At 42.3% G+C, this 10468-nt stretch overlaps 2 protein-coding genes across 3 annotated transcripts in view; one reads left to right on the top strand and one right to left on the bottom strand.

The window, feature by feature from the left end:
- Nucleotides 1-4659, top strand: part of trim67 (tripartite motif containing 67) — a gene marked incomplete at both ends in the record, with an annotated part of 43695 nt that extends 39036 nt beyond the window's left edge. The window contains 4 exons of one of the 2 annotated variants that reach the window (XM_079996722.1): nt 1-119; nt 1097-1275; nt 3476-3648; nt 4622-4659. The exon at nt 1-119 is cut by the window's left edge and continues 6 nt beyond it. In XM_079996722.1, the coding sequence (XP_079852848.1) occupies nt 1-119; nt 1097-1275; nt 3476-3648; nt 4622-4659 (509 nt within the window). Of the gene's footprint in view, nt 120-1096; nt 1276-3475; nt 3649-4611 lie in introns of both variants that reach the window. The other variant, XM_079996721.1, reaches the window with a different exon arrangement.
- A 2093-nt stretch (nt 4660-6752) lies between these two features.
- Nucleotides 6753-10463, bottom strand: fsaf1 (40S small subunit processome assembly factor 1). The gene is made up of 8 exons (XM_079996856.1): nt 10295-10463; nt 10021-10200; nt 9763-9863; nt 8956-9021; nt 8760-8855; nt 8441-8524; nt 7858-7892; nt 6753-7752 (listed from the first exon to the last, which is right to left on the bottom strand). The coding sequence occupies exons 1-8, from the start codon at nt 10371-10373 to the stop codon at nt 7614-7616; spliced, it is 780 nt and encodes a 259-aa protein (XP_079852982.1). The 5' UTR covers nt 10374-10463; the 3' UTR covers nt 6753-7613.
- Nucleotides 10464-10468: the final 5 nt, after the last annotated feature.

The following is a 10468-nucleotide window of genomic DNA, read 5'->3' on the forward strand; positions in this document are numbered from 1 at the left end:
GGTTCACCTTTGACCCCACCTCGGCACACCGGGACATCGTTCTGACCAATGAGAACCAGACGGTGAGCTGTAACAGCTACGACGACCGTGTGGTGCTGGGCACAGCTGCCTTCTCCAAGGTAGAGAAGTGTGTGTGTGTGTGTGTGTGCGTGTGTGTGCATGTCAAAAAACAGCTTTCTGCCGAAGGCAAAGTGACAGATCTTTATATAATACCAAATGAAACCCTCAGGAGTCTCGGAGTCAAATGTGAAAAAGAAAGTGGTGACACGGTTTGAGCCCTGTGTACTGTTGAATTTTATATGAGAGGTCCAAAGACTTGAAAGAATTTCGCATTTCCTCCCACGTTGCCATCTCAGATAGTAAGTCTGCAAGTAACAATACCAGATCTCTTGAAACAAAGAGTCATTCATATTGAAAGTCTGTCGTCATTTACATGAATTAACTTAAAAATGTACACCTCGGAACAATAAAGTTTTGATTGATTGATAACAATATGATTTTTTAACGAGTATGCCTTGTATAAGAGCTTCCGTTTCCAAAAATTGTTCAAAATAACCCTGGCAGCAAACTATTCAAACTTCAAAGAATCAGGCCTCTTTACTGTTGGTTGAATGTGAAATGGGATGTATCTGCCTGTCATTATTGAGAAATAACTGACCACTGATCGCAGCTATTGACCAATCAGAGTCGTGTATTCCACAGAGCCCTGTAATATGTAATTGAAAACAAAACAGCGTTGAATGTATTCCAACGGGTGTCTGCTGTCACAGAAAACTGTTTCTCTTTCTCTTCTATAATTCTACCGTCCCCGGGTAATTGTTCAGTGTATCCAGTGACGAGAGGACACACTGACGGTCGCATAATGTGCCACCACAAAACAAAGATTTTGTAGGAGGTGGTTTATTTATGAACCCCGGACAGACACCGTGTTTCATCTACTTCTAGAAGACGTTTTATTCTACTTCAAGTGTGTTGAGAGCTCGTGATAATGCACTTGAAGAAAAAAAACGTCCCACCTTCCTGCGTTGGTTCTGTCGCGCTATTGAATACCGCCCCCCCCCCCCCCCCCCCGTTCCCATCCGTCTGTCGTCCGAAGGGAGTCCACTACTGGGAGGTGAGCGTCGATCGCTACGACAACCACCCGGACCCGGCGTTCGGCGTGGCGCGGATCAACACCATGAAGGACATGATGCTGGGGAAGGACGACAAGGCCTGGGCCATGTATGTGGACAACAACCGCTCATGGTTCATGCACAACAACTCGCACACCAACAGGTAGGTGGCCGGCGTGAAGAGATGAAATTGACCAAACAGGAAGTAACAGGATGTGAAGTTGGCCGAAGTGTCACAAACACGCAGTAGGACACACACACACACACACACACACACACCTACATTGTGAGACCTCTCAGCGAGTTCTGAGTCACTTCCTCACGCCCGCTCTCTTATGGATTTCTCACGCTGCCCCTGGGGAGTCTTCTTTTTTTGTATTTGCTCCATGACCTTGGTACTGATTCGATTTTTCTGTGACGTTTGGGTCCTCTGCTCAAAAACATTGATAGCGTCGTTAACTCAATATTCATCAGCTCACGCCGATGTCCAACCACCTAATTCTGTGTTATCCAGCAAAAAAAAAAAAAAAATGTAACTGATGGAATTATTCCCCTTAGGTACTCTTTTATAGTATAATTTCACGTTTTGAACATTTCCTTTTACAATACGCACAATTATATGCTAATGAGGGGAGACAAGAATTACTTGATAAGATGTTTTAACTCCAGTAGAAAAATCATTATAGTCTTTGGTGTCTACAAAATATTGTGTCCTATTTTAAAAATGGGAAATATGTCTCTTCAAATGATGCATAGCTTGCGGAGCTAGTTCTGTCAGACAACTCGACGGCGCCACATACTTCTACGCCTTTATGGCTGCCTATTTAAGCCGGCAATAATGACTAATACATAAATCATAGTAAATCATAATAAATAATCATTTTCTTTGATCTTTTGATGAGTTGAAAAATAATATACATTATATGAAATATTGCAGTTTAGGTATATTATTCATGCCCTTTGGGGAATTGTGGTGTACTGGATGGCAGAAAATTCTAAAAAACACAAATAGAAATTGGAAAGGGTAAAATAGAAAATATTAGGCAATATACCGTAACCAATAAGCCCAAATTAGCAATAAAACAGCCAACCTCTGTATCAACAATCTAAAATGTTCCCAAGTCTATCAGCTAAATCATCTCATACACACAATTCCAGGCCAGTCGATTCATAGTTTCTGGCTTGTTAAGATGTCATTTGTCATTTTTGGCAGTGCACCAAAATCACCCAAAGCAACACACACACACACACACACACACACACACACACACACACACACACACACACACACACACACACACACACACACACACACACACACACACACACACACACACACACACACACACACACACACACAACACTGTTGGGCTTACTAAGGCTAATTTGCTCACAGTGTAATGTTTCTAGAAATAGCACAGAGCGCCACTTACGTCAGCCAGCACAGCGGGTGTTCTGCCAAAACAGAGGTGTCATACACCCTTTTACATCATCGGGCTTCTGATCTACTGCCATCAGGAAACAACATAATAATGACACACACACACAAGAGTTCCCCCACTGAACTAACATGTCCACGTGGGGTGGGAGGCGCATGTGGCAGAAGACTCTCTTTCTCAATGTCACTCTACTTGGTAAACACTCTTATTCAGCACTAATAATAAAAATTGATTTTTCTTTTATGAACAACAAACAATAATCCTTCTTCCCCTTTTTTCCACTTTCCTGTGTTCGCTTTCATTTCGATAACTGAGTTGTCTTCTCGTTTTGAAGTTAGTTACCGCTTCATAATTGCTTGGCGACTCTCAGATGTGTGCCTTTCCCGCCGAAAAATAAGTGAATAGCAAGCTAAAATAACACACACGCTAGCTAAAATAAGAAGCTGCGCTTTCAGTTTTTCTCCATGGATTCCTCTTTCCTGCTCATATATTTAAGAGAAAAATCAAGCATCTCGGATTGATGATTAATGATTCTGAACCGTTTGCTTGTTTAAAATTCCTGTTGCATATCGCTTTGAATTCCTATGACTCTTGAGTCTGATAAAATTACCCACCCAGGTAGAGAACTGTGTGTGTGTGTGTGTGTGTGTGTGTGTGTGTGTGTGTGTGTGTGTGTGTGTGTGTGTGTGTGTGTGTGTGTGTGTGTGTGTGTGTGTGTGTGTGTGTGTGTGTGTGTGTGTGTGTGTGTCTTCCTGCAATAGTCTGACAGATGGATATTAATAAATTGCAATGTGTTTCCGTCATATTGTCCAGTGTGCTGCGTGACATTGTACGTGAGTAAAGGGGACAATATGTGAATGGCTAAGATGATCTACAACGTACGTGTGTGTGTGTGTGTGTGTGTGTGTGTGTGCGTGCACCCAGGGCCGAGGGAGGGATCAGTAAGGGCGCCACGGTGGGTGTCCTGCTGGACCTGACCAAGCACACGCTGACGTTCTTCATCAACAAGGAGCAGCACGGACCCACCGCCTTCGAGAACTTGGACGGTGTCTTTATGCCCGCTGTCAGCCTCAACCGAAATGTACAGGTCAGCGTGTGTGTGAAAGGACAGAGCGCCGGAATACACACCCGCATTGTCAGGAACATCCCTTGTGTTGACATAATTCGAAAGGCTTTAATTCTGTTTTCAGGGTTTTATGAGTCACTTTAAAAAGCATATTTTGAGTGTTTCTGCGCTGTTCCAAGTCGACATGATCCCAGCGACTACTTTTTGGCAAGGTTTTTCCAGATGACCCTAAAAACCACCTATACCTGCATTCTTATTTTAGAGGCCCAGAACGGGTGATCACGCAAACCCCCCCCCCTTAATTTAAGTTTGCCAATAATTACATTTTAATAATAATATGTCTATATCTTTTTATATATACATTTTTATTTTCAAGTGTATCTTTCACATCTTGATGGCAGCCAATCATGGATAAGCTGACAACGTAGTCGGAGGGTCTTGCTTTTTCCCATTTTATACAATTAACATGAAAAAAAAGTGCCTCGTAAAGAACCAGCAGATGATCATTCTAATTAAAAGGCACAGTATTAAGCGATCAGTTGACACCCAACTGAAGAGGGGACATGACGTAATAGAGTACTGTCTCGTGAGAACTGTCTCGTGGGGATCATCTTGTGGAGACTCCACAGGAAAACACTGGGTAGAAGAACATCACAGATCACGGAACACAACAGTATTGTTGGGCATTGGAATCCAACAACAACATGACCGATCACCAACGTGTAGCCAGCTAGGCTACAAGCTATATGACCGTGAGAAGTAATAGGTTTTGGTGTGTTTTTACTTGATTACCTTTAATCCGCTGACAAAAACAGGTTGTTTTAGGAGCAGAACACCAAGACTGCTTTTTTTTTTTTTTTTTTATATATATTCTGGACACGGTACAGTCCAGCGCTGTTGCTAAGCTAGAGTGAATCAGCATTCTAGACGAACGCCGACCGCACTTGTCTCTCCATCCATCAGCCGTGTCCTCATCTCTGTCTGTCCCCTGCAGGTCACATTAGTGACGGGCCTGGAGGTGCCAAAGAATATCAAGCAGTAAAGGCTCCTTCCGCCCCCAAGGAGCCCTGGAGACGTACCAACAGTGTCATCTGGAGCTCGGCGTCACTTGTTGAGATGGACCCGTTCCAGCTCTGTCAGATGGGATCACATTTTTACCTCTGTCCACACCTCTCCTCAGCATGGCCACGGGTCTCGGTTCCGATTCCATCGGCGGAAAACGGCTCCTATACATTGTGACAAATGAGTGAAAGACTCGCGAGCGTAGCGTGACGATAGAGCGATGCTCTTCGCCTCCAAGCTACTGTGACTGAAGCTAATGCTGTGAATATCACATCAGCGATGAACAACAACCCGGATTGCAACACAATGATTCGTCGTAGATATTTTCCAACACCCTACCGGCCGAACATGGTTATTGCCCAAGTTGCTGAAGCTGGAACCGTTTCAGCACCGTGATTAAGGATGTCAGTCCAAACATAACCAAACCTTCACTCTGAAAGTAACCCCGCCTTCGAGAAGAAAAAACAAAAAAAACAACTCTGGCCAAAATCCACAGATACAGAGGCACCCACACACTACCCTATAAACGCTCAAAATCGAAATCCGATAGAAAGCCGTGTTTTTTGTTTTGTTTTGTTTTCCGTGTTGTGTTTTGACTTTTTAATCCATTTTTTTTTTTTAATCTGCCGTTTATGGTCAAGACACCTCCACCGCTATGTTTACAGCCCCCCGGGCGCAGCAAGGTCACTTTCAGGAAGCTTGTGTGAAGCTCACCAGAGTCTTATCCACTACTCACTCTCTCAGGTGTGTTCCCAGCCAAAAAAACAACAACAACAACAACAACAACAACAACAAAAAAGCAACGGTGAAGGACAGCTAGACGGTGTGTTGTTATTGTTATGGGAGACGGACTTGGAAGATAGGAAACAGCAGTCGAAACGATCACTGTGCCGTCTGTCAGGTTATGGCTGCTTTCTACTTCCTGTCGGGCTCTCAATTCAGTATCATTTCCTCCAGAGCGGAAAGTGAAAACGGGGGGGAAAAAATGAATAAAAATAGAAACAAGCCGAATATAAATACGGCAACAAATAAGCTTGGCTAGTCTTATTAAAGTCACCATCTCATAATTTCTGATGTCAGGCGAAAGCACATTACGATATACCATGTTAAGTAGCCTTGTGTTGTTGTTGTTTACCTGCTTTCTTAACCAGGAGGCGGGTACGGCAGCCCGTAGAGGACATATAGCTTCGCGTTTTCAACCAAACCACTGTGACTAAGGAGAAACGAAAAGGAAAAAAAAACAACCAACAAAAAAAAACTCCAAAAAAACCCCACTTATTTAATATTCCCGTGTACATTTCCTCAACCCGCCGAGAACTCAAGACATATTTAAACGTTTATTGTTTGACACAGACAATTTTACGACATTATCAAAACTATATATCGTTGTGAAAAGTGAACGCGTGTGCGCGCGCGACGACAGCCCTATTTATACGCGAGGGTCACGTGTGCATGGCAGTGATGTCCAGTCAGTTTTACCGTAGATGCTGAAAATGCGAGTTGTAATTATGGTGCGTGTGGTGTTAAGCATGGCGTAAGCGTGGAACAAGACTATTAAATATCAACCTGTGTTGTAAATACTGTACCGTGGAAACAAGTAGAAGCCCATCGCCCCCTGCTGTCTGAATGCGGCCACTGCAGGGACATGCATCCATACTTGAACAGACTGTCACCAATGGTGTCATATTGCATGGTCGCCAATCCTTTAGAATCCATTTGATACCTTTTCTTTTTTTTTTTTTAAAGGTTATAATTGATTTGAATTGCTTTTATTGAATTCATCGCCCATTTCAACTGTCTCATGTAATTGTTTAAAAGGCCAAAATGATTCAATGACAATGAAATGAACATAACTGAACACATTCTGTTCTTAGTGAGACCCCTTTCCCAGAATGTAGTGAAAGTATTGAATTTAAATAATTATGCTGAATAAGAGTGAATAGCTTATGAATGGGATTCTGAGCCTTTAAAATAATCGTCATATGAAAAAATAAATGAAAAGGAAAATGTTTCAATACGTAACAATAACAAATGATAATCTATTTGCTGTAAACTGGTTCGAAATCGGTTTATTTGAGAGAAAAGAGGTATTCAGAGCTTCTTGCTGAGGACCTACAATTCTTAGATATAGACACTTCACATCACACGTCTTTTTCTTTCCAGCCCCATTTATGTGAAATGAGATCCCTAAAAAAGTGACATTGTACCGGAAAGAAAAAGCCGTTTTTGGGCATATTTAAGCTTCATCATTTACTCAAAATATATAAATAAATGTTTTTTTTAATGAATCCATCTGACAAGACCATGACACAACAACAGGTGCTTTCAAAATGTTTCCCTTTTTTATATCCGTTCCAGGCGGCTTCAAGTGAATCGTTTTTTTTTTCTTATTATTTACAAAAGGGGACGATGGCGCAAATGTAGAGCTCTGCTACACACTGCCAGATCCTGATCCTCCTGAACCTGATCCTCCTCCTCGAAAGTGTTAAAAGTCGCTTACGTCATCATCATTTCCTTCCATAAATAAAAAAAATGATAAATCACACTTCCCTTCCTGCAAAACCATCACCGGTTGCCATGTTCGGTATTTATTTCCCTTTGTTGACCTTCCATTGTTCACCTACCTACCGCTAAGATGTAAATGTTTTGTACAGCTATGTGATTTGTATATGAAAGAAATACGCCATTGTAAAAGAACAAAAAGTACAAATTGTCTTTTGTTCCTTTATAAAATAATAATAAACTGTGATGGAATATTTCACCCCCCCCGCGTCTTGACACGTCTCGAGCCACGGTACGAATGGAGCCATTTTCAACAGTTTTTTCTGCATTTTCTCGCAAAGGCCTGAATACACATCCCCCAGTCTTTCACACAGGTTGCCAGCTCGGCCTTGCTTCTTTCCATTCTGGTGCCAACCAACTCCCGCTGGTCTCTCATTTCGCCTTGGAGCCTTTGATTTTATCAATGTCTTTGGAGCTCAGGATCAACATTCCGTCCTTGAAGCGTCCCATCTGACCCAGTTTGGAGGACCCAGAACCAGTAACGGCCCCAGAGGAGGTCTTCCTCTTGTCCCTGGAGGAAATATGTGATTTAGAGAGACCAGTAATGAGGGGGCTGGACAACACATGCCGATGTAATGTATTATTATTTTAGTATTATTACTACTGTCTCACTCACCTCGGTTTACTCTGCTTCTTCTTTTTCCTCAGGTCCTAGAAGGACAGAGTCAGAGCAACACAGAATCAGGACCACGGCCAGAGCCCAGCAAAATCGAGCACAACCTGACGTGGGGTGGGGCTTGTTGGGCTCAGAACAAGAAAAAAATTACAAATTTGAAAATATGAATATTGTTATTATATGATCTTATAACGTTTGAGGCAGTGTGTGCTATCAACTTTGGATTAAAATAGATGAGTGAGTAACTAAATACAAGGGAAATATTTAAGGAAAGAAAGGAAATATTTCAGGTAATAGAAATTTAAAAGGAAAAGATGATCAGTCTACTGGAGATGTTGAAGGGCGTTGTAGGCAATAAAAATATTTGTCTAATTTATTGGGCTAGGAAAATCTAAAAACCTAATTCCGCTATTCCCAAAGTGAGAAGTTCAAAATGGGAGTAACAACTTAAAAAAAAGGCAAACCTTAGAGAGCATTCTGTAACATGTTGTCTCGTGAAAATGTGACTAAAGTAAAAAAAAAAAAAAAAAAAAGTATAAAAAAAAAGCTGAGAGCTGACTGAGGAAGATGTCACGGGACTCACCGGTTCGACTTCCACCTTGGCTTTCTTCTTCTCTTTAACCTGCTGCTGTAGCAGCTTGTAGTTGATGTAGTCCTTTTTTGGGGGCTGGGAGGGAGATCTACAGTCATACAACTATTCAAAACCAGGCGGGCTTTAAGGTATTGCATGTCAACCGCTCAAATTTGAGGCTATACATGCAACTTAAAACGAAAAAAAAAAAAAAAAAAAAAGTTTTAACACTCGCGGCATATTTCCATCCTCAGAAACTGGGTGGATCTCACTTTCTATCACTGTGGTGGCCCTTGCAAATTTGGGCGAAATTGGCGTGGTCTTTGCCCACCTTGGCGCCCAGCATGATGGCCCTCTCCTGTTCAAATGAGCGCTGCTGCTCCTTCTCGTAGCCTCTGATCCCGAATCGATGGACCTCCAGCCGAGCCTAGATGCGCAGACACCGACAGAATAAAGCCCCCACTGGGAATTTTTTTGCTTTTGTATGATCTGACTAAAATGTAATTTTTACTGAAGGCGTTTCTCACCTTTTCAAAAGTAAATTCTTCTGCACCATCGCTGTTGTTTTTCCCCTTCTTGCTGTCTTTGGGGGGCTATGAGATTGAACAAAAAAGGTAACGGGAAGAAGTATTCTTTTTAATTTTTTCATCAGGAACAAGTACCCCTTTGGTAAGGCACGATACCTTTTTGCAAGACATAAATTGCAAAGCTGCACTTATTCATGTAAATCATCAGTTCTGGCCAAAAAAGCAGCTCCCGCAGAACAAGTTTCACTCTGAAAGTGAGGACCATTCGTAGCGATGAAAGCTTCAGCTCTTTTTCGAGATTCGGTTCATGAAAAGTCACTCAGTAAAAAGAGTTGTTTGGCTTCCCGACCTGTTCACTGATTCACTTGGTTTAACATACAGAGGACTTCCTGAACAAGATTAAGAGGAGTCAGTTCAGCTTCGAGGTTGTGAATGGATTTCTCACAAGAACCATTTAATTCTGTCCAAATCATTATTTTGGTGGAGTGCAAAGAGTAAATCAGTCACCTTTAATAATAACTGTGCCAAATGGCTTGGCCTTTTTCACCTTAGACTTCAATTTAGTCCACAGTAATTATTTTTATTTTGTGTTTGTGAGTCAAAGATTCACTCTTGACTCCTAACACTGTAGTCATTTTAAGGATTTGTTCAATACGAACGAATCATTAGGAGTCTTGCATCACTACAAGTAGGCCATAATAATAATAATAATAATAGACACAGTTATGCATATTTCTGACGTTTTTAGTGGTAAAAATGATAATGTCGTGCCGTGGAAGAAAAACGGTTGGGGAAACACTGGCTTACACTCTTTAAATCTGAGGGAGCCGTTGGTTTGACCTTGCTTTTCTTGGCGGGGTCCCTATAAGTAACCACCTCCACCTGGGCGATCCGATGCTTGGGGGGACCTGGTTGGGTGCAGCACAATAAGGGGATATACCAAGGAGGAAATATTTAAGCCACAAAAATGTATTCAGACAATCACACACAATAATAATAATAATAATAATAATAATAATAATGATGATAATGATGGCATTAGTCAACATAGGAGGATCTGACTACCTGTTGGTTCAGACCTGCTGGTGTCCGTCTGTGACTTGCCCTGACCGTCTTTCGCATCACGTTGCTCCGATCCGCCGTCTCCGGTGTCAACGCACACAATTCCGGGAGCAACAGCCTCGTCCTCCTCCTCTACTTCGGTTCTCTTACGTTTTTGCTGCTTCTTAGAGGCGGCTCCACCCCCTGAAACAAAAGTGGCAGATTACACAACGGGTGTTCCAAGAGTCAGGGCAAGACCGGCATGCTAACCGTTAGCTTGGGAGCTAGCTTTACTTACCAAAATCATACAGGCCGTTCAGCACTTGGTCGAGGAAGAACTGATCGTCGTCCGTGTTTCCGTTATTCTTTTTACCCATGTTGGACAATGCAGTAGGCAATTTAACGGGTCTTAAGGGGATTCCCGGTCGCAATGGTTCACCGAAGTACGAATGACAACCACCCGGCGTACCGC

This window comes from Zeus faber, assembly GCF_960531495.2.
Source record: "Zeus faber genome assembly, chromosome: 2".
Lineage (NCBI taxonomy): Eukaryota > Metazoa > Chordata > Actinopteri > Zeiformes > Zeidae > Zeus > Zeus faber.